We start from the raw sequence: 27978 nt of genomic DNA, 5'->3' as shown, positions 1-27978 counted from the left end.
CTGACATTACTGGTGCTTAAGTGTTCCACAGTAACAGAGACAGCTATCCTGGCTTATGCTAGACAGACTCCAAGGAAAAAAGGTAACCTTTATTTTTTACTTTAAAATTCCAGTCTTAAAAAGGATTAGACACACTAATAATCAAATAACTTGAGGAGATAATAGCATGCTTTGGTGAGTGACCCCTCACAAGATTTATGATCCCATAAATCTTGCAGTATGAGAGTTCCAAAGCATTGTGACTAGAGATGTTGCACATGAACATGGAGGCAGGAAATATATCAAGTTCAGTAAAATTATATTATTTATACACTGCTCTTGTTGCACTTAAAGGTAGATTCTCAGTGTGTATGTAGGAGATGATCCTTGCCCTGTTTTTTCACTTTAAAATCTAAATTTAAGATATGGAGTGTATGTGTTTTTAGCAGCCAGCCAGATGACCATGAGCAGGTATAAGCAGAGAAATAAGCAGCTGTCACCTTGTTTTGTAAGCATGAAGATGGAGTGGTGTTTAGGGAGGGATCTTTCAATGGTACTGCTGAGTTCAGAAATCATACATAGCCCAGCAGAGGAGAATAAGCTATGCTGATTGTCTGAACATTTGGAGGACCTGTGGAAGGAGCATGTCATGCATATTTGCACTAACTTCAGCACCTATCTCAGGTGTTTGTCCAGGCACATACCTGCCTGGGTTTCCGCATCAGTGAACCACATGGTCTTGACAGAGAGAAGGACTGTGTGCTTCTGAATCTCCACCTCAGGAGGTCTCTCTGCAGTGCATGTGTAACAAGTCTGGAGAGAACAGCTCCCAGCTTAGTGACCTACAGTAAGTGATGTGAATAGGGCCCAGCTGGGCTGAGACTGTCTGCAGAGAGAAAACAGCTCTGTAGCTTGCTGCAGAATGAGACCCCACAGGAAATGCAGATGGAGGCAGAGGCAAATTAAGCAAGAGATGATCTGCCACATGGTTTTGAGTGGATGTGATAGTATTGCTGTGTATTTTGGATGTACATTGTGCTATATACTAAAAAAGGAAATTAAATCTTCTAGAGAAATGTGATTCTCATGATGGGCTGGTGCATATGCAAAAGCAGATAAATTAGATACGGTTTTGCTTGTTTCCCTCTAAGCAATATTTAATGTATAAAAAACTTGTTACTTTGTGAGGATGTAGCAATACATTATATGAATAACAGCCAATCAGTTGAGTAAAAGTACCAAAGTCAAAAATAGGAAATACAAAGTAGTTTAATGCTTATCCTTGCTTTATTAATTTTTTTCCAGTACAAGCCTATTACAATGGATCTTCTCTTGTAGTCAGGTTTAGTGTGTCACTCCCCTCTTTTAATGTCATGTTAGCCATTGTCTTAAACTTTGACACCCTTTGGTGGAAGAAAGTTGGAAAACTGCTAGAGCTTTATGTCTGAGGTAATCAAGTGATGAATAGCCAAGGGACAACACATAAAAGATATCAGATACACAAATCAATGACAATTACAAGTGATACTGAATGCTTTCTACAAGGCGAAATATAACTTGGGACATTTAGATATCAATTTACTTGAAATGTCCTCAGTATTTAGCAGAGGGAGACAGTTGGATGGAGTTTTTATCAATAACATTTTCTGTTTATGTGGCTGTGAAAACAAAGGCAACTCAAGTTAAAATTAAGATCTAGTAGAATTTAAGGCAGTATCTTTAAAGAAAAGCTGAACCTGCCCACAGTTTGTCATTCAATTTGTCATTTGTTGTTGTTAAATACGTGCATGCAAATGGAGTAGTTAACTTTTTAATTACTTCATGTGTTTTTCTCCTGGATAAATAATTGCATTTCTCAGTCTGAGGGTACAATTTGAGTGGTCTACTTTTGAAAATTTGCCCCAGATAATTGTATAAAATACATGCTTCAGCTTAAAAGCATTTTAATAAATTGCTCTTTTATGCTATGTTCAAACACTTAAAAATGCGGTGGTTTAGATGCCACTAACTATGGGTACACGATTATAATAAAATGTATATTTTTTTCTGCATAGCATATTTTTTTCTATCCATTTACCCTCTTTGTTTTAATTTTCCCCAAGATACCACTGTTATATTATTGCTTGTAGTCATTATTGTTCTCAGAGGGAGCTAAAACAATAGCAACAAGCATCCAGCGTTGCAGGAGATTGTCAAAATTTTAATATGCTTTATGTTACCCAAGTGATGTGCATTCAGTTGGCTACAAGTGTGCCCTGCCCACTTTATGACAGTGGCTGCAAAAAGTTGAATCATGATCACAGTCCAGTCACCCACAGAAAACATATTCTTTCTTTGCTGAACAAAGAAACCTTCATGTTTTCTCATTACAAACTATACCCAGCATGAACCTGCTAAATGAATCTTTCATCACCCAAGAAAAATTATGTTTCTGCCATGACTGTGTGGGGTTCGGCATGGATTTTGGTAAAATTTATTTGTTTTTTCCTCAGGAGAGATCTTGAGGGGATGGGAGGGGTTCTGTATTTGTTTTTACCTAACTCAGTATTGACTAAAGGAGAAGAGAGTATTGATCACAGCTTTTAAAAGCAGCTAAAGATTTTAGGTAAGACATTTATAAAAGGTTTGATTTGCAGAGAATTGGGAGTGCACGTCCAAGAAAGGGTCATTGGCTGGGCATGCTAATCAAGCAGGTGCTCAAGGGGCTTGTTAGAGATCACAGTCTGCAGGCTGGCATATCCATGTTGTAGGTAACATGAGGCAAGAGAGAATAAAATGCTTATATTTGTTATCTATTACCATATTCCACAGACACAAATTTATCCTAAGATACATAATTTTAAAAGCTTAAGTGATCAGTGGAAAGTTAAATTAGGTCTCCTAATGGAAGGGTATCAAAATAACAGTGAGATGGAAAAGAGAGTATTTCAAAGCTGCATAATCTGTCAAGAGCAGCTGAAGTATAAAGGAAAAAAATACCTTAAAAATATAGACAGTTAATCTAGAGACTATTTAAGAACCAACACACGTATTGAAGAATATGGCTTGTTGTACCCCTCTTAGTTTTAAATCTGCTTGACAGAAGCACAGCCCAGACACAGTAACATTTCTTTGTGTTGACATAAGGATTTTTTTCAATTTAACAAGTGTTGCCATGCAGTAAGGAGTTAACTTGTATTCTCAAAGCAATAAAAAAAAGGGAGTCACTCCAGTTCCACTGCAAATAAATGGGTATTGGACAGTCCATTACCTCTAGAATTCCCAGAAACCTAGCTAAGAATGCAGTACTAAAAAAATTCATATGAGAAGGAAAATGGGGAAGAGATTATATGAAGAAATAGGTATAAAATAACATTTTTTTTTTGCTTAATCAAAGCAAGAGTTATTGCAAGAAAAGTAACAAAATAATGCAAATGTAAAGAAAAGAAACTGCATATTATACAATTGTATAAATCAGTCAAATGACATAAATTTACATTTTAAAGATGTTTCTTGGAGGAAAATCTAAGCTTGTTTCGTCCAATAGGGTGCTCATTTCTAGGCAGGTGATCAGATAGGGGTTTCAGTTACCTAAGGATAGACATGTGATGCCATTTCACATGGCCTGGGACATCTGCAAGACCAACTAATGCAGCACAGTAAATATGAGAGACGTGTTATTCCAGAGTGGCAGCTGAAAGCTAGGCAGTATATCCTGGTGCCTGTATAAAGTGCCATGAGATGTTTTGTGCTTGGACAGCTGAATCTTGCCCTCTGCAATTCAAGAAATGCAGTGTAGATTTTTACTAGCCTGAGCTGTCCTGGTGAGAATGCCTGTAAAGCAACATAATCATGAAAATATAGATGAAGATACACTATGAGTCCAAGCAAGCTTGACTTCTGAGTCTGCTAAATTTAGCAGAGGTTGGATCAGGTCCCAAAACTGTAAAAGCAGCAGGCATGGCTGGAGCTTAGAAAGTTTCTTAGTATCTTTCTTAAGTAAGATGGATTTTTAGGATTAAGATCCTGCGAGCCAAACCGCTGTTCTGAAGAAACTGCTAAATAGCTTAATTAAGCATAGAATAGCAAAGCACTTGGATAAGCATAGCTTGGTAGAGTCAGACAAGCAGGGGTTATGTGATGGAAAGTCACAGCTCCATACGTTTTTATTCTTGGAAAAGTGAATAAAAAGGCTGAAAATGCTGACCTGATTAGCATAACTGATTCACATATTCCAGCATGTTTGAAAATCTCATTCTTGAAGACTATTGAATGAAATAATTCCAAGAAAATAGCAATGTAAGACCTGTGTGGAACCTGGAGATGGAATTTTAATTCATTCTGATTTACAGTGTTTGGGGTTGTAGCACGCCCTTTCTCTCTCCCAAGGGAGTCCCAGGGAAATAAATGAGGCTCTGAGATCTCTATTTCCTAAGACTTGGAGCATAGGAGGAAGGGGGGAGGAATTCACCTCGACCAGTTTCTATCTTGACTTGCAATTCTAAAACAATGCTATTTTAAGAAGCACTTGCCCTGGTCTTTCTCCACCATAATGTGGGCTGAAATTATGCTACTTATAATGAAGTTGGGTTTTTAAGCCACTTAGGTTATTTCATTTATTTGCTACCTTTTAGGAATTTTAAAGCTTCAGAACTAGCTGTTCAGAACACAGGTGGCAGTTTGGGTGTTTTAATCATTATTTACATTTACAGCAAAATAACGACCCTCATGAAGGGTTAACATCAGCTGCAAGTAATATTAGCTCAGCAGGCAGGCAGCAAAACAATAATACACAGGTATCTAATTAGCAAGAGTATCTCATAAACAAGGCAGCAATAAAGTGGCTGCTTACCATCTGTCTATCATTGAGATTCTACCCTCAAATTGTGTTTTAAGAGGAGCTTACAGTCTCCGAGAAGAAGGAGCCCTGCCAGCCTACAGATATTCTTGTGCAGAGTGGAAACTAGCCTCTAGCAATTCCTATATCATAGAGAAGAAGAGGCAGCTGTTGTAAGATGAATTCATGATGTTTCGGATTGGAATTTATAAAATGAAGTTGGAAGTGTTTTCACAGTCCTGGATAGCTACAGATGACCACAATGGAGCAAAATTCAGTGACAAAGCCATTGTCTTACTGCTTGGGTTTTGCCATTACTGTGTTTTGCTTTCTCTCTTACTGAAAAGATAACAAGTTCAAAAACTCTGAGGTGGCATTATGTCTTGAATGACTTCAGCTCCTCCTCAGTACTGGCAGAAGCATTTCCAAATGAATAAACCTTTGACAACTTAATGTTATTTTGTTGACAAAAGCAGGGGGTCAAGGCAAAAGTGATAATTGTAGTGGGTTTCACATTATAAGATTTAAGAAACTCACACTGAAAACCAGAGGGGATTTGGAAAGCCTGTGAATGACTGAAATGAGAATTAAATGTAGATACAGTTTTCATGTTCAACAAAATAAGCATGAACTTGCAATTTCTAAGGTTTTAGTTTGACTATAAAGGAATATTTTGATTAGGCCTGTGTTACTGGATATGTCTTTAATTACTTTTTTTTCCTGTCCATTGTTCCCTTTTCAGATGATCATTCTCGAGTGAGATTGCAGCCTATCGAAGGAGAAACAAGTTCCGATTACATCAATGGGAATTATATCGATGTGCGTATCCTGATGTAGTCAACAAGCCTAATGTTGTGTTCAGTCAAAGAGGGAACTCTTATTATTCTCACATTATTCACAATTTGTAATGGATACCACAGCTAGTAACAGCTGGTAACATTGTTTAGCACTGGAGGGTGCTACCTTTGGAAGCTAGGTGTGCACTAAAGGAAGAGAAAAGCCTCAAAGGTTTGTCAATCAGTGAATGAAATGAGTCATTTCCTCCAACTGCCACTAGACTGAAACCTTGCCAGGAACACTGTATGGCTACTTTGCCTGCTGGTGCTTATATGGACTAGCAAAATGTTATTTTCACTTTCTGTCAACAGCTTGGCATCATTCCACATTTAAAAGAAAGCTGCTTGCATATTAATGTGACAAAACTCCGTAATGCCTAATGCAGAGATTTGCAGTCTCTTGTCATCTCTGCACTTTTAAGTCGCCTTCAAAGTATATTCTGCAGCTGTTAACCAGTATTTCTAATGCAAGCAAGACATTTCATTAAATATGTAGGCTGTTTAATTATTGAAAGTGGCTTCTTTGTTCATTCTGCATCATGTTAACTTAATGTTTTACATTAAAATAAATTCTTTAAGAGACAAGGTGTTTCTGGTTGAAAGAATGAGCTCAAAAGTAGAATTGAAAATCATTTAAAGGCCAATATTATTTATCTAAAGCCACAAGTCTATGGATAGCAAAGTTAGTATTTTTACTGTTTACATGGAGTGCTGGATGTTAGGCTAAGTAAAACAATTGCTGCTTCTTAGGAAATTGTGCCTGCTAAAGATTTCTTGTTCAGCAGGTTTGGTTTGTTGTTTTTTTTTAATAGTGTCAGATTTTGCAGTTCAGATTTAATTACTAGTATGAAACAGGAATGTAAGAGGTATTTTTTCTCAGAATGTGGAGGAACTAGAGCTATGCAAGAAAAGTAGGTACTTCAGTTGTAACAATATGAAGTCTGAGGGAACTTTCTGAAGACATCTCTTGTTACTGATGTTTATAAGCACATTCAAGAATCATTAGACTAAGCTCAGATTTCTGCTCAGTCCCTTGCTGTTTGAAAGAATAGCACAGTCACCATGTAGTGAATGCACATGTGGAAATATATTTAGTTAGACACCACACTAATCTCTGAAGGGAGTAATCTATCATGAAAGGAAGGAGAGAGTTCACATTGGGAACTTAGATCTGCATTCACTTTCACATTTTCTCCACCATTCAGGATTGTTCTCATTTTAGGCTGGTAGTATGTTCCTGTGTCAGATTTGGATCTTACTCTAAAATGTTATGAGATATGAGAAATAAAGATTTGGATTATACAGTTTCATATAAAATGCCGAGAGAGATCTGCATAGGAACTTTTTTTTTGTTGTTTATGGAGTACAAAAGGATGGAGAGAATGTGACCCTTTCTAGCCTCAGCAGATGGCTTCATTTGTAAAGCTTGGAGGACTGCAGGCATCCTCCAAAGACTATTCTGCCAGAAAACACAGCATGTTTGTTTATAATTTGCTAGTCAGGTTTCTGCTAGAAACACTGGTTTTTCTAGTACAGAGGCAGCTTTAATTTTGCTCTTGCATGCAGTTATTACTGCAGTTGTCGTGCTGTCAGTATAACATGTTAATAGTGAATGGCACCATCACAGACACAATGGTTCTGATGTATTTACACAATGGTTCTGATGTATTTCTTCCCATGCTTTTTTTCACTGGGATATGGAAGTGTTTGATCCCAGGCACTGAGGGTTAGGTAACACATTCCAGGAAAAAAACCCACTCTGTAGCTCTGTGAACAGTTTCAGTTCACAGAGTTCCAAATTTTCCTTCAGTGTCGTGTAAAGAAATCAGTTCTGTAAGTCATGTTGTTCTTTCTGTAATATGTTAAGCATCTTCAGTTGTTTTGATTCCTTTCCACTTTGTATGACTGCATTTCCCCTTACTCTTTCACAAATAAATTGCAATGGCATGTGTACTACAGCCTTAAGTTGTTCCTGCTGATAACTAACAATGCATCATAACTATTATTCAAATGTTAACACTCCTACAACTGGATTGATCAGCATACTGGTGCATGATCTAAACATTTGGTGACACTCCCATCACATCAGAAATTCAAATACTATAAAAATGCTATAATTAAATTTTGGCAACAATTTCCATGTTGAAAAGAATGCCGAGAGTATTGGACTTTATTGCTTGGCCAACTTGTGATTAAGCTGCTCTTGTCATCAGAGTTGTATTATGTTCTTCTTGGAAAAGTATGTTCATACCAAACAATTTAATCAAAGAACTTATAGTCCTTTATCCTGTTGAGAAATAAAACATAAACAAACCACCATGGTTAGAGTGAACACCATGCCCTCGTGCCTCCCCCAGGCTGAATGCAAATCTGACATTTTTTTTACTGTTTAAAAAGGGATAGGCTTTGCAGCCAACAGCAATAGGTGAAGGGATATCTCAGATGCTGTGAGCACCTGATGCCGTTAACTGCAAGGGCTAGAGAGGATTTCATGCTGCTCATTCTCTGCAGAGCCAACAAGGGGCCTAAAGAACATGTTACTTCTGGCCCCTAACGTACAAGGCTGCAACTTAAGTATTTTGTAGAAAATACATTTGCTTTTGTTTCCCTTCTCACTTGCCCTTCCCCAGCTGAAAAGATCTTTTGGATCTAATATTGTTTGTATTGTTGTGACATTTACTGAATACTGTCCTAAATGAAGTTTCACTCATAGGAATATAGCGAAGGTGCAAATTGCTGATTTTTTCTTTCCTTTCAATTTATTCTAGGGTTATCATAGACCAAATCACTACATTGCTACACAAGGTAAGTTTATCTCCCTTTCTTTCCAGTTATGTGAGGCTAAGAGGTTTTGGTACTTGGATTGCAGTTCATTCTCTATAACATGAATTCTTGCCACAGTCAATATCCAGGGTAGAGTTGGCTCAATCACTTAGGTGGAAGCAAGGAAACTGAATTGTTACCGAATCTTCAAGTGAGCAGTCCTTTACCTTTGTGTTAAAACAGGTTTTGAGTAAAAAAGCTAAATACATCCTTTTTCAAAGAAGTTACTCAGCATTTTATTACTCATGAAAAAATAAATGAGTCATGGTAGAAATGTTTTGTACCTCTTCAGGGAGACAACAGTGTCATGAAAATGTATGTTCTCTTAACTGTTCAATGATAACTAGGCTCCAGGTCCTTAAAAAACAAAACTCTTCAGCTAGCAGCTTTTGGTAGAGGAGCAAAAGACATCCAAACACTGGCAGGAGAATTCATCACAGGGTTCTACAGAGACAGTTTTACAGGCTGTCATTTAAATGCTTGCTCTAGGAAAAGAGCCTCTTCTTTTATCAACAAGCAAATTAATTTTCAATTTCTACTTGTCTTCAAAGACATAATTTTTGCATTCTGATGCAGTCCTTATTTATATTTTTGGTCAAGTTCAGAGCTGGAACAAATGGGAAGAATGAGTCTTCTGTGACTGCTTAGTCATAATATTGAACAATATGCCAATCTCCTGCCTATGCTTCGATAGCGTGTGTGAAAATTTGATTGCTCCTCCACTGATTGGAGGGAATCTTTTTTGTAATACGTAGTCTGTGACAGAGCTTCCTCATCTGCTCATGGATCTGAGAAAGCTGAGGTCCACCCAGAGATGTTATTTCTACCTTTTAAGGGACCCAGCTGGAGTACTGAGTATAATATGCTCCAAATAATCTTAACATGTGTTGGATTTAGAGCTCAGATACTTTTTTAATGTTTTTTTTATCAAAGCAAATAAAATGTTGACCATGTCAAATAAGGCATCTTGCTGTGATTTAAGTTGTTTCTTAAGTTTCCCAGAGGCTGCTGCCTCCAGTCCCCACTTAAACCAGTGGGAGGTTTTGTATCTAAACCTTGCTGTACCTCAGCTCTCCACAGTCTGAAATGTGATTCTGCTTCATGTGAGATGACAGTGGGGCAGGGCACAGATGTTATTCCAGAACCACTTCACTAGTGTCAACATTACACTTCTAGACCAGAGTTTTATACTTTCAGAATTTGTGATCTTACAACATGAGCCATGTAAATGTGCTTCATCTTCCCCTTCTGCTGCCCACCCACCATGTTCCTTAGCCCACAGTCTCTACAGACAAGCCACTGTCATGGTTTCTGCCAGATAGGAAGACAGGAACAAAAATGCAGCATTTGATTTATTCATTTGGGACTTTTACATCCTCCTCTTCAAAAAATAAATAGTTTGTTCTATTTAACATTTACCTAATGGTGGTGTTGTTTTGCACTTTTAAAATAAAAAACCTAAAATAAAAAGATAAACAGTTGGCTTTTACCTTGTTGTTTGCAATAAGTTTTCATCAGGAAGTTAACCAGAAGATCTTTCTCATAGGTCCCCACCTAAATTACTGTTTTATCACAATGTTTATTGTAATTTCTCATCATTTTTATCACAAGCATCATAATACTTGAATAGCAAATACCAAGCTTGAAGTTTTGTACTTTCAGGTCTTAAAACCAAGTATGTAATTATATATGAATAATGTGCTGAAGGTCTGTTTACCAGATCCACCAGCAAGTCCCAACAGTTTCTTTGCCATGTTTTTTCCTCATATGGTGCAAGAAGTACCTAGTCAAGAAAGAAAATAAGAGGAGTAGAAACTACTACTCTTATTACTGTTCTTCCAAGGTGCAAAGGATATATGACAGTTGCAGCTGCCAATTTTGGGGGTGGGTAGCATCAATGTCTTCTGTGTAGGTGCAGCTAAGTGCACATGAGAATGCCTAACCCCTTCCTCCCATGGTGTAATGAGTAAAAAACAGATTCTCTGAAGAATGTAAAATTAATTTAAAAATCAGCATGCAATTTACAGCAAGCTCATAATTATCTGGCTGTGATGTTTTTTGTGGTTTACATCTTTAACATGTTACTTTTAAGGTCAGTTGGAAAGTGGGTTTGTACCTCTAGTTCGTAGGAGTGAAGAACACTGATCTCATAAGTTTGTATGTTCTGTCGGGTTCTGTCTGTGGCCTGATGAAGAATCATGAGAAAGTTTATTTTCCCTCCTCTATCTGAGCTTTTTCATCATCACAACAGGGTTCAAAATACTCTTCTGCTTTTCATGATTCTCTGCCACCTCCTGATAGATGCAATTGTTTAAAGACTAGTTAGTGTTAGTCTCCAGTATCCAGGCTTCCTGACAAAGTACACTTCCAGTAAGATGCAGTCACTGTGTTTTGCAAAGGTGATAAGTAACTGGGAATAATCTCCTTTAGGACTCAGCATTAACTATGAAAGAAACACATTTGTTTCACATGTCAGTCTATGCTTCAGTGTGTTCCAGGGAAATGGTCACAGCACCAAGCTTGCCAGAGTTCAGGGTGCATTTGGGCAACACTCTCAGGCACGGTGGGATTCTTGGGCTGATGTATGCAGGGCATGGAGTTGGACTTGATGATCCTTGTAGGTCCCAGGATACTTTATGATTCTATTCTAGGTCAGCCTTAGTAACAAGCATGTCATGTGCCACAGCTTGCACTGTGGCCAGCCATGTTCATGCTCTGTTTTACAGCACACTTTCATCAGGTATGTGCGAACACATCAGTGCAGCACAAGAGTTAAGCTGCATGCTTAATTCCCTTGATAGCTACTTTTCATCAATCTTTAAATAACTTTTCTCATCTTCCCTTTTCTCCTCCACAGCAGCTTTCGCAGGTGCACATGCCTATTGTTCTTTGAAGGAAAATATCATTATGTGAGTCAGTTTTAAATCTCTGAGGAGTTAGAATGATTGATATTTAATTTTCCTATGTTCTTAAGCTGCATTCAACATATCAAGTGTTAATGAGCAAATATAATTGTTTGAAGTGAAGAAGTGGCAAATTTAATCAGTTTGTAGTAGACTACCAATCTGCTTTTAACAGAGCTGGGAGTTGCCTAATCACCTGTTTATTGAAGTGTTACTGTCTTCCATACTAACCAGAGTCTGACGTGCAGACTGGTAGCTTTCCACCTTGGCATTCACAGCATCCTGCTGCTAGCTTGAATTAGGGATGGAAATGTTTTTTAAAATAATTTCTTAATGTAGGCTTTCTCAACTAAATATCAAAAATTATTTTACTTCAGCTTTTAAGAGTAATACATTCAGAGTGTGCAATTTAAATTACTAAATTAATATCAATTTTCCTTTATGTGGTAAGTATAATGTGAGTGGTTGACTAAATTTACAGCTAATAAAGACTTTTGGTGGTCTGCTGTAATTGGCGTCAACAGATGGGATCTGCACCTGAGTCACCATGATTAAAAAGAATCCCTCGTTAAAAGCCAGCATATTGGGTCATGCAGAACCAGCAGACTGGTGCAATTTAAAACTCATTATTTTGCTTTATATATCCCTTGTTCCCATAGATATAATTCTTCTTTGTATAGGAGAATATTGAGCCCTTGTATGATCTGCTCAATTTACTGGCAGCTAAAAGTTACTTTTTTACAGAAGTTAGGTAATCAATTAATTTTAACTTGGTCCTTCAGTGAGAGCATTAGGGTGAATATCTGTACAGTGCTTATTCTTACACACAGTGCTGGATATTCTGACTATTGTATGACTTCTGATCCAGCATGTCTCACCTTGATTACTGAGCAGGAAAAAAATAATTGGCTTTGTACTTATTTGTTCCATGTCTCCTGAAGCTCACGTAGTTTACTGAGCTATGTTGTAGCTTCTTTTAGTGAGTCTCTGTCAAGGGTTTTGGATGCTTCCTCCTCCACAGCACCAGCAGCTGTAAATGATGAGTGACAAATGAATGTTAGCACAGTTCTACAGCATTACTCATGGCCATTTCCACCAGGCTAGGTTTTCAAGCAGGTCACTCGTGTGAAACAGCAGATATCTCACATGCAGGCTGCATGTCTTTATATATAAAATATGTTCTTTTGTGCATCTCAGACTTTGGAATGCTCCCCACAGTTCATGTTGTCTCTGCTTTCTGCAGCACGCAGAGCGGCTGGATCTGAGATGTTTTGTGGAAATACTTCAGAGCATATCTTAATGACTGTAAAAAGTTTCTCTTGAAAATAAAACAATTTTAGATACAATGTTGCAGTGTAGCCTTTCAGCCTCTTTTTTTTCCCTCTGTATCCAGTTGTAAAGCAGATGCAAAATTGCTTTCTGTATTGCTTATTATGGAGACAGACATCAAGCCAAGTTTCAGTCAGGAGGACGTTTTAGGTATAAGTTAGAAACTTTTGAAAATAAATATTTACAAGGAAAATGTTTACAGTCTTCACTACCAACAGCGTAACGTTGCCTCTCTAATAACCCCTTTTATATTCTTTCTCTTTTCTGCAAAATACTTGTCTTTCTTCCATACACTGCTCTGTGTGCTGTGTGAACATTTTAATAAGGGTTTTCAGAAACAAAAACACATTTTCTTTCAAACTGAAACTTCCCTTTTAGGCATCTGAAGCAGAAATAGTGCATTAAATAACAATACTCTTAACTTCCTTGGCATGTTTTTTATTTTTTATGTCGCAAAAAGTTGTCACAACTACAGCAGTGTGGAAGCTCCACACTTCCCTTTACAAAGAAACTTTTTCTTCTACTTTTTTAGCCTTCAGATGAATAATAACATGTGAAATTACTTCAGGGAGAATTAAATAACAGCAAGGCAAAATAGTTGTCCACAATTTTTCAGTTTCATAGATGCTGTCATTTTTTTGCAGGATGTGGGACTGCAAACAGCCAGGCTGTTTTGCTGATATATATACTAAATGATTGAATTATATGTACCTGTATTAATCTTGAAGATTCAACTCGTTTTGCTGCTGTTCTTTACTTCTTAATCCTCAAAACATTAGAAAGGTGGTTGAAGCCATCTGTCTTCAGTCACAGATATAAGCCCATTCTCAGCCCCCCTTTAGAAAGGTAAGGCTTTATAGAACCAAGTTCAGCTGTTTTGCGATAGTGGTGACAAATGAAAAAGTTACTTTTTGCCCCTACCTAAACACGTACAGAGGTAATAGACCCTTTATATGTGAAAGTGACGTCTACAGGTGATACTGTGAAGCCATGTGGTAAATTCACCTTAACTCACTTGCTACCATTACCCACCAAAGACTCATGATTACTATTATGTCTGAGTATCTGTTAGAAATTTGTACTTTTACTGGTGTTGAGGACAAAAAGAAACAGTGTGTACTAAAAACTAGTAACCATCAAAGTCAATGCTTTTTACAAGTTACTACTTTGTGGTGCATGAGAATATCAGAGTTTCTCTCTGAATCTTCATTTGTAATAGCAGGGTTTTGTGATAACTGTCAGAGGAGCTGTCTTTCGCCATTTTCATGATTTCTGTATTTTTGTGTCTTTGTTGTAATCAGCTGTGGGGTAGTTTTGTTTGTGCAGGGAATGAGACACCTCATTCAGGTGGAAGGCATGCAGAGCTAGCATGGTTTTCTGATGCAAAGTTGGCTTAGGCTTTGTTGCAGTGTTTCCTTTCCCTGGATCTTTGTGTACAGACCAAGTGAAATAGGAACACTGTTAGAAAACTGCTGATAGGTTCATTGCTAGGTGAAGGCACTTGAATTTTTCACGTGTGTCTACATTTTGCATGTAATACATGCCCACCTTTCATAAAGCTTTGGAAGTTCTCTGAAAGTACAAACAAGCTCTAGATATTATATAAATAATTACTTAGTATTTATTTGCCAGTATAAATTCTGAAATCCCATGCAGGCTGTTCTTTCAATTGCTTGTCAATGTGGCTTGTGAAACAAGTTAGAGAAAATGATGATTTTTCTGTAGTCCATGGTCAAAGCCACAGAGGAAGAAAAAGCAATTCTGCCTATCCTCTTCCCCCCACAGACTGAGGTGCAGTAAATCAGACGTAAAGGACTTCAGAGCATACACAGATCTCTGTCTCAAAGACAAGATCTTGGTTTGAATTCTGTGTTGTGAAAATCGGGCTAGAAAATTTAAAACAGATTTTTGCATATCAGAATAAAGAAGTAAGAGAAATTAGAGTCTTCAGTAAATAATTAGGGGCAAATAAGGCATGTAGGGGGATAGAACATAAGTAAATAAAGGTCGTATAGGAAGTAATCTTACCCTGTAAAGAGTTGCAGCTGAGCCAATTATTAAGGATTAAGAGCAGGAAGAGTCAGTGCCTAGAGGAGATGCCTACGAGAATCATCAAGAGGGTATGAAACTCTTGCAATAAGGAACCCTTGCAATGTAATGACAGTAGAACTCCTGCATTATAAATGGCTACAAGGCAAAAGAAAATGGTTCTTGGTTGTGATGTAGAAAATAGAAGATTGTGTGAAAAGTAGTATATTTTTCTTCTTCAAAAATATGTAACTTAAACTGTATTCTGCAAACAGGGAAATTGTCATCTTTCTGAAACTCAAGAGCTGAGCACACTGTCCTTGTGAACGAAACACTTTCAGAAAAGAACATTGTAAAGGTGACCATCTATTAGTGTTGCTCTGACTACTAATTGCCTATAGTATTCACTAGAATCCACTTTTTGTTCAAGGAAGGTGTATACAGCATCAGCTGTACAAATTCACCTGCATGTCTGTATTTCAGAGGAAGGCAAATTATGAAAAGCTGATGTGTCATGAGAAGTTTTCCATCTGTGACAAAAAATCAGTCATAAATTTGGCTTGGTGGGGGGAGTACCTAGCAGCCAGAGGTGCTAGACAGAGTCCTGTTAACACACCTGGTAATCAGTGAAGCCTAGTGCTAAAGCAGAAAAAAGGCCAAGAAATGCAGTTTGTCAGAAAAATCACATAGTCAGGGCATCTTTTTTTCTGTGAAGTTTATTCACCAGATGGTCTTCAGCAGTCTGGAGGAAGAAGGCTTTTGGTCTTCTCATCTCCTAGATTAAAAGTAGTTTAGCAAATTTACAAAAAAAAATGTATTTCAGAAACAAATGTATCAAGAAGCAAATAAACTGGGGTGGGTTTTTTTTTTGTTTTTATGGTGGTTTTGGATGGTTTTGGTTTTTTTGGAGAGTTGGGGTTTTTTGTGTTTGTGTGGTTTTTGGTTGATTGTTTTTGTATTTATTTGGTTTTTTGTCTTGTAACCATATCCAAATCTTTGAAATCTGTCGGTTTTTTCTCTCTTTTATATCCTTTGGAGGCAACTGAAATCCCTTGTGGTGTTGATGTGGCCACCTATGCACACGACTGCCCAGGTGATTTCGAAGCACTGCCTTTGAAAACAAAAAAAGATACAGGCTTATTAGATTAATTTCTTTCCCTGTCCATCTGTGTTCTTCCATGCAGTTGCATATTCAGATGTAGACTGGAGATTCCCTCTGCTGTTTCTAAATCTCATTCTGTTGCAAGCACGTTCATGTATTGTGTCTATACTGAGCACAAATACACTTGACATGTTAGAATGGTATTCCTTGTTCACAGTGTACATCAAATACTGCAGTCTCCCATAAAATATAATGAAAAAACAGAATTAAAACATTAACATTGCCCTTTCCTACTCAAAGTGGTAAAAATAACGAGGTGGTCCCCAAAAATAACAACAAATAATAGTGCTGAGTTTTTGGTTACATAGATTTGATTTTTAATCATAATTATCTTGACATTGAAAATATAAATATTGCTTTAAAATATCAAATTACATCTGTTTTTAATAGGTTTTGTACATATCTTGATCTGACTAATAGTTGTTAGATACTGGCTATTTCTGTGAGGAAGAAATAAAAGTACCAATGTTCTCTACCCTTAAATATAAAAATACATTGTGAGTGATACATCTCACTCATGAGATACGTATCAGGACAATAAACTGTGACAGAAGTTTTTTCCAAGCATTTTTACTTATGCTTTAATGTAGACTAAATTATCTTGTTTGTTCATCTACGTAAAGTTTTCATGTTAATGCACTTAAACTCCCAGTACAAGATTAAAAAATACCGCATCTGAATATCTTACTCACAGGCATGAGCAACATTCCTTCACAATAAGGTCCTTGGGGAAAAATAAAAGAAACAAGTAGCCAAAATGAACTCATATTTTTGAGCTAGAGAATAGTGATGATTTTATTACAATCTGATGCTTATGATTGACTCAACATGGAAATAGAAAGTAGAAATGCAAAAGACTAATTAGGTTCTTTTGTCCATTCCCTAAGGAACCTTCTACTGAAGGGGATAAAATGATCTTAAACTTCTCATCCATCATCAAAATTGATTCTGCATTACAAGTTGATATGAAGAGCCCAGTCCAACAAGTCAATTACTTAAGATTTTTGTTTTGAAAATGCTAGATGCAGCATGGTTTTTACCAAAAAAAAATCTGTATGTGTTAGTCTTTCCAAGCTCAGATGAGCTATTTAGAATGAGTGATTAATAGGTATTCATATTTCCATGATGCAAATCATGCTTATTAAGAAGAATGCACAAATTAGAAACATAAACAGCTTTCTTGGTGGAAAACACTGATTCAGCAACTGAAACTTTCTGTTGGACTGCTCTCACAAAGACAGCTCAGGTTTGAACCATGGTCTCAAGCCACCTGGAGTAACCCTTCAGCCAGAGCTGTGACCTTGGGCAGAGCCAGTGCCTCTCCCTGCTGTCCCATCTGATGTATTCATACCTGTATCTCTGGTTCCCAGATGAGTCACCATCATTCTTCTCACATGCTTGACTATAAGCAATTAAAATATCTGTAGAAGATAGAGTGAAAGAAGGTCCATGTATGAGTGAGACTTACTTCTCTGTAGCTAGTACACTCTGTTGGAGAATACATCAAGGCCTCTAGGTACAATTACATTATTCAAAGCTTTCCTGTTTCATAGAAGAAAAACCTGAAGCACACTCTCTGCAAGCCACTGTCTAGCAGTGCTGTCTTAAAAGCTGCAAGGTAAAGATTCAAGGCTCTGGCATGACTCAGGTATCCCACATAGCCTTCACTAGGGAATTCCTCACCCCCAGGAGTGTTACATGTAATTCAGAATTTGGAAGATGCTGGATTTACACAGGCTGAGAAAATGTTAATGAGAGGAACAGACCATTTAACATCTCTGCTGTGGGGCAAGCAAACGATATGAAAGAAAGAGTTCTTCAGTTAGACTGGATGAACGACATTCAACTACAAGTACACTGTTTTGTTGGTGGTGGGGTTTTTTTTGGTATTTTGTGGGTTTTTTGGGTTTTGTTTTGGTTTTTTTTTTTTTTTGTTGTTGTTTTGTTTTGTTTTGTTTTGTTTTTTGTTTTTTGGGGTTTTTTTTAGTTTCCTGCAGTTAAGATCAGAAAAAGCAGCTCTCTTGAGTGGCATAAGGGTGCAAAAATGGACAGTAGTACTATGTACACTGCTTTTATTACATTCAGCTTTGTCTCATCTCAGGCTAACTGTTAAAATCTGGACAATTTCTGCTGCAGCCAGTTCCTCTGTTACTGGTGCAGTACTTCTGTGAGTAGTCAAAAGGTGTTGTGGAAATGTGCTATTTATTCTTTGGAGAACCATATGACATTTTCATTTTATTTTGTTCAAATAGAACAAACTGAGCTAGTATTGGAAATCTAACCATGGAGAAATGTCAATCAATAAGTGTGTAACACTTTATTAGATGGAAACTTAGCTGGCAGCATTAGCTGTAGTGGTATAAAAGTGTCTTAAATAGCACCTGTCAAGAGTGCACAAATAAAGTGTGGTTGCAGCCTTTAAAATAAGTTCAGCAATGATTTGTTTGTGAAAATGATGGAAATACTAACATGGAGCAGGAACAGGTAAGATGATTCAAGAATGGTAGAAGCTGTCATGTTGTGGTTGCCGTGTATTGTACCAAGACTGTTCAGGTCTTTCAAAGCCTGCCTTTCTTCTCTTGTCTTTCAAGGTGTGTTTGGCTTCTTATGAGTGGGAGGGGCATGAACACCTTTGTGCATTCATGGGCATTTTGTATGTAAGGCACTTCTGCTCAATGGAGCTCCAGTCCCAGACTGACATTTCTAGATAGTACCATAATGCAGACAAAATAATGCATTGAGATGGGCACTGTTCCAGCCCTGTTAGATCTGTATCAATAAAGAAAATGCCATGTGATATTCCAGAGAATAAATACCACATTCCTCCATCTGACTAGCCACAGAATCATTGCAGAATAGGAGCAGAGGCAATGCCAACAAGAGAAATGATCCAGCTCTAGCCAGCAGCTGATGTGTATGTGAATATACATACATTTAGACAATATGCATTTTCAAACCAATTATCTGGTTTTATGAAATGAGCAATTTTAAAGGAAGAAATCTCTGGAGTAATCAGTTTTATTATTGCTCAAAGGATAATATTTTTAAGTATTTCTATATTAAACTGGGAATTCAGAATGGAGGGTTTTTTTTTATTTTAGCTATTTGTGAAACACTAGATCATGTCATAAAATAGTGGGACTCTGGCTCCCCACTACTGTACATTGTAAATAACAATGTTTTTGTTTTCTTTTTATTTTTAGAAAGAGATGGAGAATTTACAGGTCAATCTTCTCTTATTCTTCTTACTGTAAGAGGTTTAGTGCTGACTGCTTAAATATAGGAGTAGGTGGTATAGAAAGCCAGCCAAAGCACTGGTCAGTCTCATGGGAGCTATACATAAAATTTCCACATGCTCCACACTCACTTAGTAATCTAAGCCTTGTTGAAAGCTAATGGGACTTGAAAGCACTTTGAACGTTTCATTTTCTGAAAGCCAATTTTCACATATAGCTGTGTGCAGGCAGCAGGGCTGGCTGACTGGCTAGCTCAAAGCAGGTAGGATTCAGTTTGTGCTTGAAAATCAGCCAATTACTATTCACTGTGCTGTCCTTTGGCTGGTAATGAGAGAAAGCTGTGTTTTTCCAGAGCAAAGGATACAGTAGAAAGCCTCTATGTTGCCAGTAGCTGCACTAGGCCGGATTTGTCCCAATAAAGCATTTCAGCTTGCTGTATAAGCAGCATTTTCCAGAAATGTCAAGCTAACAGGATTCAGTCAGATCTGTTTCTTATTGACAATGCATCTAAGTAAGGAAATAATGAAAGGCACATTTTAAATTTATATCTCAGTCCTGATTAACCAATTTGAGTATATCTGAGGTGACTTACTGTTGAGCAGTGTTGCTGCATACTGTTTTTTTGGGGGTAAGCATTATAAGGTAGTGTTGTTGCAAAAGGCCAAAAGAAAAATTGGCAGACTGGCTGCAACTCAGATATATCTGATATGCATGGTGTGTTCTGAAGCCTGAGTTCAAACTAGTGTTAGGAGAAAATAAACAATTCTATTTGTGAATTAAGTTCTAGTAGAATTTTTCACCTACAAATTGGTATCTTTTCTCAGCTGAGTATGAGGCCATTACTGCCTCTGCAAGCAGTTGGCTTCTCTCTGTGCAATCTCTGAGTCTACTACAATGAAAGAATTGTTAAAATAAGGTCTAAGACTGAGGCGGAAGATTTTTCGATGAGAGTAGCCATAGCCTCAGGCATCCTTGCTAGTCTAACATACCTATAGGGAACCAGCCTCAGTGGTAAGCCATCCACAACTTTGTTTATTTATATTTTTTCCAAGGAAAAAGACATTTGTAATGAAGATTTTATCAGGAAATCCAGCATAGCTGTATAATTACAATATAGCCCTGTTGAATATTATGTAATTATTAACACTTGTAAGGCTAAAGTTAGAAAGTGCTTTTCAAATATCATCACACTCAACATTGGAATTAAATAGGAACTCAAATAAAGGAGGGAAAAAGCAAAAACATGGGTTTTTTTCTGCTCATTACAGGGGTTTTATTTATTTCATTGAGCTTATTTAGTGTGTAAAATGTGTATGACAACTAGAAACTAGCAATTAATAAATAACACTGAAGCCTTAGCAGCCAGGTTTTGCCAGTACAAATGTCTGTTGCTTTTTAGTGTGCTAATTCTTACAGTGACAGGCCTGGAGGAGACTTCAGGAAAAGTGCACAAGTGGATGGCACTGGGGTACCTTTTACCCTCAATGCTCTTTTTAGTTTCTGGAACAGACTTTGGAGGACTTCATTAAAGCATTTAGAAGCCTTACAGGTTAAGTGACCTGATTCTCTTTCATCATCATTTCCTTGAGACCTGGAAACGCAAGAGACTGATCTATATGCATTTTGATAGCTAGTGATGAGCAGTGGGCCCATGGTGTAGTGATATCTTGACTTCAGCTTTATCTCAGATATCAAAATTGTTCATATAATAGGAACACACATATTGTGCCTATTAAAATGCTCTTGTGTATACCTTTAAAGTTAAGTGTGTATGTTAAAATAGAAAACAAATATCTGCACCTATTTTGAGAGAGAAAAGATGCATAATCTTTGCCTGAGTTTTTGAAGTTTTAGCAGAGTTTTGTTCTGAACTTCACAGAGGCATTAAATCCTTAAGAGCTCCGGGAAGCATGAGTGAAAGTTCAATGCATGCTATACCATAAGTATTCAAACAAGCACATGGTGAAGACTGCCCCTGACAAATCAGATTATCAGCAATTGAGCATATCTTCAAATCACCTTTCATTCCAGAAACCAGCTCATTTGGGAAGGTGAAGATGATTCAACAACAGCTGTACTGCTGTGTGGTCATGGAATTATAAAAAATACTGAACCAGCAGTTTATCTTGCAGGTTGGCTAAGTCAGCACAACTGGGATCTGTACCTTTTCTCTATAGTAAGCTGACTAAGATAGAAAGATGAAGACACAATACTTTCTGAAAAACTAGGATTCAATCTTAAGACTCCGTAGCCTACACCTGGTCACCTAAGGAGGTGTCCAGATTTGCAGAGCTGCTGACCAGTTCTGAGCTTCCCAGGAGGTATTTGGGAGACTAGCAGAACTGAACAATCATGAAAACTTGGTCACATAATGATGCACCTGCAAACTCCTTTTGGCAAAATCTTGGACAAATTGTCTTACTGAATAGGAAAAAAATATATTCTGTTCACAGGAGATGTTCCCTTGCCTGCGGTCAGTGACATTTATAGTGTAAAGTAACAATTAGCTGCAGTTTATTACATACCTTTTTCTGAAGGCATGTTTATATCCAAATTCTAGCATGGGTAAAAGAGCAAATAACACATTCTTGTGGATTACCAGATCTCTGGACTGGCAGTGCAAATTTTAAATTTTTTTCCTCCTGTGAAATAAATTATCCTACTAACAGCTACATCTGTCCCAAAAGGTTGGTTAGGAAAACAAGAGTTGTTGAAAATTTTAATCTGCCGCCTTGCAGTCTCCTCTCCCAGTATTTTACTCCCCTCTGGTTTTATGCTTTTGAGTGTATTTTAGACAATTTCTGCTACATAATGGGTTTGAGAGTTTTTGACATTGTAGTTGCAAAGGGAATCATTGCTTTTGTTGTTATTGTTGTTGCCGTGCAGCCATATCTCTTAATAGGAAAACACTCACTGTGTCTCAAGTTCATTTTGAAGGGAGCATACATAGTAAAAGAATGAGGGCTAAAACGCAGCTCCCTCTAAGTAGGTATATTAGCTAAGTGTCTTTCAGTAGTCCAGCTGTAGGCAGTCACAGCAGCAAGCAGCAGGTTTTGCTTCAGTAAAAAGTGGAGGCAGTTATCATTGAAAATTATCATTGCTACCAGAAACCGCAGTAACCAGTAGGTGAAGGGACTATTTTATAGTCACCTCCTCATGCAGTGTGGTTGTGGCCGCTCACTGTAAGGGGTATTTCTGCTCTCTTTTCAAGATGGAATTTAAGTGCTGCAGGTATAAGTCTTGCATCTTGTCAGTCCCCTGCGTCTATTAGCACATATTTATGGCTCCCACTGCCCATGTGCTGTCCCTGGGGAGCCTTTGGAGCTTAAGGGTATCTGTTAATTTTCTGCGCATTTTTAACTTTAATATCTGTCACTGAACTCAGTCTCAGGTGGACCAAATGTTAGCTGGTGGATTTGACATTCTCTGTTAGAAAAATATTTTGGAAGCTATTTGTTCCTTGTCTAAGCTGCTTGCTTTTCTAGAAATTGAAAAATGACCCAGAGATTTAAAAGTCCTGTGTGAGTAAATGTTGTGTAGGCTCCAGGATTCAGGCTTTACTTGTTTCTTCATGTGCTTGCTTTATTCCCTCCCTACACCTGAACACTTCTTCCTATATTCTGGGCTAGTTCATCATATTCAAATTGATCTCATACCCCTGTAGCAATACCAGTTTTCAGAAGCGGGTTTCACAATAGGAAGCAGAAATAGAGGAACTAGAAAACTGGTTACAAAAGCAGCTTTAAAGAGTCTAAACTGTTCATAAAAGCTGTGTGATGTTCCATTTCCTAATATGTTTTTGTTCCCAGAGCAGCAACTAACTGCTGCTGGTAATAGAACCAATGGTTGTAAAATACACAACCAGTCGTTTCTGTGAGTTTTTTCAATAATGCATTGAATTAGCTAGGGGTTTGGAGGGTTGATTTCTTTTTCTTATCTTCCTTTGCTTTTCATCTTCTGGTTGCAGTACGTTGGCGATCTCTTTTTTTTCGCAGCAGAGACCTTTGATACCAAGTACTGTATTGTGGAGCTAATGGGGTGTGCTGCAGGCTTTCCGTCGACTAGCACAGTACCTTCTCTTCAGACCTTCTCCTCCTGCAAGGGGGCAACTGCTGAGAATAACCTTTCTGCCTATTGTGCACACATCTGTTAAGATGATGCTTAGAACAATTATAGCCTCTTTTCTCCTCCTACCACAAGTCTCTGAAATCAAATTGTTTAGTTCTTCAGGATAATAAATCCCACAACCCTGCCTAGCCTCTAATGCTTTTCAGTTCTTGCTGGAGACAAGTAATAATTTGTTAACGTGTCAGAAAATATTTTTAAAATGTCAAGAAGAAAATAAAAATGGGATATAGAAGAATTGCTAACTGAGACTTTAAGGTAGGTTTTGGGGTGGTTTTTTTTTTTTTGGTGTCTTGAACGTCAAAGAAGTTTGGAGGCTACATGTAAGAATTGGACCCAAAAAGCAAGAAAACATGTGAGAATATGAAGGGAGAACAGGAAATCCTGTCAAGCACTTTTAATTATGGTTGTCTTATTTGGCTAGTAAGATTGACAAGAGCATAATCTGCACTGCAGAATAGGACATTTCTTCTAGAAGTACACTTAAAATCAAGGTTGAAAACCTTGTTATAGCTCAGCTCTTTCTCTGGCCTGCAAAAAACCATTACTTTTCCTAAAGAATTCTTTTTCATGTAATTTATTGTCTTTTTTTCTTTATGGAGAATGGCAAGTTCAAAATCTACAGGAATAAATTAGTGATTAGAAACTCTTCCCAATTGTAATTTGTGGTTTCTGGATTTAAAATGTAGGAATCTTTAAATCACAGCACAAATTTCACATCCTGTATAGAAAAAAGAAATCAGGATTAAATTGTTGCAGGTTATTCCAGAGCTGTCAAAAAGAAATGACTGTTACAATGTAGGGCCCAACTGTCGTGTATCTCAAGTGAATCTGTGGGAAAGAAAACTGAATTAATATATAAAGAAACTTGCTACATTGCTTCACAGTTTCTCAAAGATTCTGGCTTCTTGTGAGGCGAGGAGACCTGTGTAGATGTGTAGACCATGTATCTTTCCTGCAGCACTACCAAAAATATGCTCAGATTAAAGTTATTTGAACATCACACAGTCCTAGGAAGACAGAATGCAGGGGAGCCGTGTAGATTTTCTCCATTAAACCAGGGTTCTTGAAGCAGCAATGTTGTGGTTTTTTTGTCCTTGATCAAGCATAGTGTTAATAATGTGTCATGAACTTGCAGGCTTTTTCCAGGACACTGCTCTGTGGAAAACCACCTTTCCCTAATCCCACTTTTAGCTATGCTCCTTGAAAGATAATAGCAGCAGTAATTGAGCCGAATATTTGCTTCAGATTTGAGAGGAAGGAGGGAGCTATACAGAGACAGTATTTTCCTAGAGTGAGTGGAATACTCTGATTCCTCATAATCAGTAGGAGAGGCTGGCACAAAACCTTTCCAGTGCTGTCCTGACTTTATTGCAAAAGAAAGCTACATTGAATCCTAGAATATTAAAACACAAACAAGCTAAACTTCCACTACAATATGTACTAATTATATTGCTGTGACATTCAAAATTGCACTTGGACCATGACTGTATCACATATCCAGGACACTTAGATAGAAATAAAATGCTTGCTGTAAATTTCTATATGATGCAGAGCGATTAAAGTATTGTTGAAATTCAGAATAAAATCTCACAAAAATATCACCTGTTCTGTGCTGTTAACTTAAAAAAGAAAGGTGTTGAGTTTTGCACCTATAATATCAGCTTGAATTTAGTAATTTCAGAAACTGTAGCTTGAGTTTCTGCTGTTAATTCTACTCTTAAGACCTTCTGACATTTCTTGTGTTCTAAGTCATCGTTTCCTGTTGTTTTAAATGGCTTTTTCTCCTGTCCCATGAACAATGAAAGCAATTCAAGGAAACCTATAAGGAAACGAAAACTATAAGGAGACCTATGAAACTCATAATATATGCATAATTTTTAAAGACAGATAAAATAAGGGGGAGAATACATAGCTTCTTTAAATGATCTCTGCAAATTATGGGTGGAAAAATTATAATTTGGAATTTCTGTAAATAAATACAAATTTTTAAAAATTCAAGAGTTTTAGTCTATTACCTTTTACTTAAATTTCCAATCTAAGTTATGTCATAACTGTGATGTTATTTTCCTAGTGAGTTTGTTTTGGTTTGCCTATAATATCAGAATCACAAAGTCACAGAGTGGTTTGGGATGGAAGGGATCTTTAAATACCATCTGGTCCAAGCCCTCTGCTGTGACAATATAGTAATATATTACTATATTTTCCACTAAATGTTTGATTTCAGAGTGAATATTTTATTTTCAAAGGGAGATCAAAATACACAACATGGATGCCAAACTGCCCAAATCTGTCAATATATGGTTTAGTAATGCTTGAAGAGTGTTGGCTTCTTTTACTAAAGGAACATTAGGGCAATACATTATCCATTTGTACTCCAATTAGCTTAGATTTAAGTCATTCCTCTAAATAAGCCTCTAATTGTTTACTGCAATGTGACAGTTCAGTAATGGATTCAGTATGGATGTTAAGCTTATAGTTTATATTGTTTACTCTTACTGGCTCAGTGATTTTAAAGCACTGGTTTCAAATTGGAGTGGCACACCATGCACGATGGGTAAGATATGTAGGCTACAAACAGACAGCACCAGGTGCACACAAAGAGATGTGTTTTTTTTCTCAACATTTTTGCATTTCTGTAGTGTTTCCTGTGAGCTGGTACCCAGCTTCAGCATGATACTGAAGGATGCCCTGTATGTTCATGAACAGAAGCACACAGGGGAAGAACTGCAGAGGACCTGCTGCCATGGCACGTCAGGTTTCTTTGCTGCTTTCCCCACTGTTTTCCAAAGTGATACACTGCAGCAAAAAAAACCTATAACTTCTGCCTCACTTCAGGAACTACAATTTAGGAGTTGGACTAATTTGATGAATAGTGTACACTAAGAAAAATATTAGAAACCAGGAAAGGCCACATACTCCTTTGAGGCTCATTTCATTCCAAATACAACTTCCCTAGGTTATCATCCAATTGCTAAAAGAAAGAGTGATGTTATCCATTTTTTATAATTCCACTTCTGGGTATTATGGAGATAAATACCTAAGTGCTGGAGAACTTTCTTTCAGAACACTATTTCAGGAGAAAAATACTTAAATGCAGATAGGTAGGATGACAGAAAAGAAATTGACCGACCCTAAATGAAAAATATGATGATAGTGATACGAATATATGTGTACAGTCACGGTTTCACAAAGTTCTCCAGAGACAAGGTTCCAATCATGAGACTTTCAGTAACCTTTCATTTGATTTATTGTTTCAGGACCAATGCAGGAGACAATATATGACTTCTGGAGGATGGTATGGCATGAAAACACAGCAAGCATAATCATGGTTACTAATCTCGTAGAAGTGGGAAGGGTAAGTGGATTTTGTACTTAAAAATATGAAAGACGTCTAAGGTGTTTGCTTTTCAAAATTAAATAGCAGACCAACAAGGTTCTTACATACTAAGTATAGCACATAAAATATGTATGACTGCCTGTGCTGAGAGGTTCATTATCAATTATTTTTAAACATGCCTTGGATGCTTGGCTTTGTTACCATTAGCACAATGAAAAAGTAACTGATAAAGCTGCATTCTGTACAGCAGAATCTGCAAAGACTGACAAAGAGGGGACGTGTCATATGTTTGTACATATCTGAGATATACCAATTCTCTTAAGAAAGTCAGTATATTTGTTGCAGAACAAGGTATGGAATCATCTCTTTTTAATTTTTGTAAGGAAGGCTGAGGAGGCATCATTCTGAAACTGATGTCTGAGTAGTTAAAGTATGAAGTTGTTTCTTGGTATATTTGTCTAATTGGTCTGGCTTGTTTGGGTTTTCCTTCCTGAAAGCCTTCTGGACTAAAACAGAAAAAATTAGTTTTACACATTTGTGCATTGTTTGTTGGTTGGGAGGTCATGTTGGGGAGCTGGGTAGTAAAGGGAGGCTTGAGTTACCTGACTGATATTGTGTAACTCTCTTTCTTTGCTTGGTAACTGCTAAAGTAGGCCTCCTACTCTAGTCTTTATGTCTAATTTTGTTTTCAACAAGTATTGAATGGAACCTTTTTCTGTGTTTCACACAAATGTCAGTAAGTGAGTCTTTTCATTTACTGCTTTGTCTGTGCTCTGCTGTCTTAGTTCTCATCTGGGATGTTTTTTTCAAGAAAATTTGCTTAGGAGTTTGGCATATAGCTTTCATTTGATATGAAAAGAAATCCCACTGCTTTTATGGGAACTACAGCAATTATTGTAAATCAAAGTGCTGAAATAAGAAGTCAAGTGCACACATCTTGGTTTGAGCAGCATGGTTTTAAGAGATGTTTTTAATTTCACACTGGTGCAGTGTCTGATACTGCCTCTGCCCTGTGGCATTTGCATTAGGAGAGAGCACTGTTTATGTGGTATGAGTTAAAGTCCTTTTGAGCAAGTCCAGTTTTACAGTCTCAGTTTATTCTTCCATATGTCCTTTGTGAATTGATAATATAAATCCTAACAGTCAGGTATCTGTGTGCTCAAGCCTGCTTACAGATCAGGTGCCAGTATTATTTTTAGATGTAAAAAGATGGGGATTGTGACTGCAATTAACACCTGCTGCAGGAGCGCATGTACGACTAATTGCAGAGACAAAGAGGGATCATGGAGGCCACTTTAAAAATGCAGTCCCTTGAGTGAGGAAAAGGTAGAAATAGCTGGATGGTCACGTATCAATTCAAAACAGATGGATTTGTAAGAATAGGAAGCTCTCCAGCAAACC

General features: G+C 37.3%; 1 protein-coding gene across 6 annotated transcripts in view; it reads left to right on the top strand.

Annotated features, from left to right (window-relative positions):
• The window catches only part of PTPRM (protein tyrosine phosphatase receptor type M), a 442321-nt gene that overhangs the window by 381662 nt on the left and 32681 nt on the right, over positions 1-27978 (top strand). For all 6 annotated transcript variants that reach the window (XM_059467174.1, XM_059467165.1, XM_059467156.1 and 3 more), the window contains 3 exons: positions 5538-5614; positions 8400-8436; positions 26498-26595. In XM_059467174.1, coding sequence (XP_059323157.1) covers positions 5538-5614; positions 8400-8436; positions 26498-26595 — 212 coding nt within the window. The remainder of the gene's footprint in view (positions 1-5537; positions 5615-8399; positions 8437-26497; positions 26596-27978) is intronic.

The sequence above is a fragment of the Ammospiza nelsoni genome, chromosome 1 (genome assembly GCF_027579445.1).
Source record: "Ammospiza nelsoni isolate bAmmNel1 chromosome 1, bAmmNel1.pri, whole genome shotgun sequence".
In the NCBI taxonomy this organism is placed as follows: Eukaryota; Metazoa; Chordata; class Aves; order Passeriformes; family Passerellidae; genus Ammospiza; species Ammospiza nelsoni.
The sequence above is the reverse complement of the archived record's forward strand: the minus strand, read 5'-3'. Positions and strand labels throughout refer to the sequence as shown.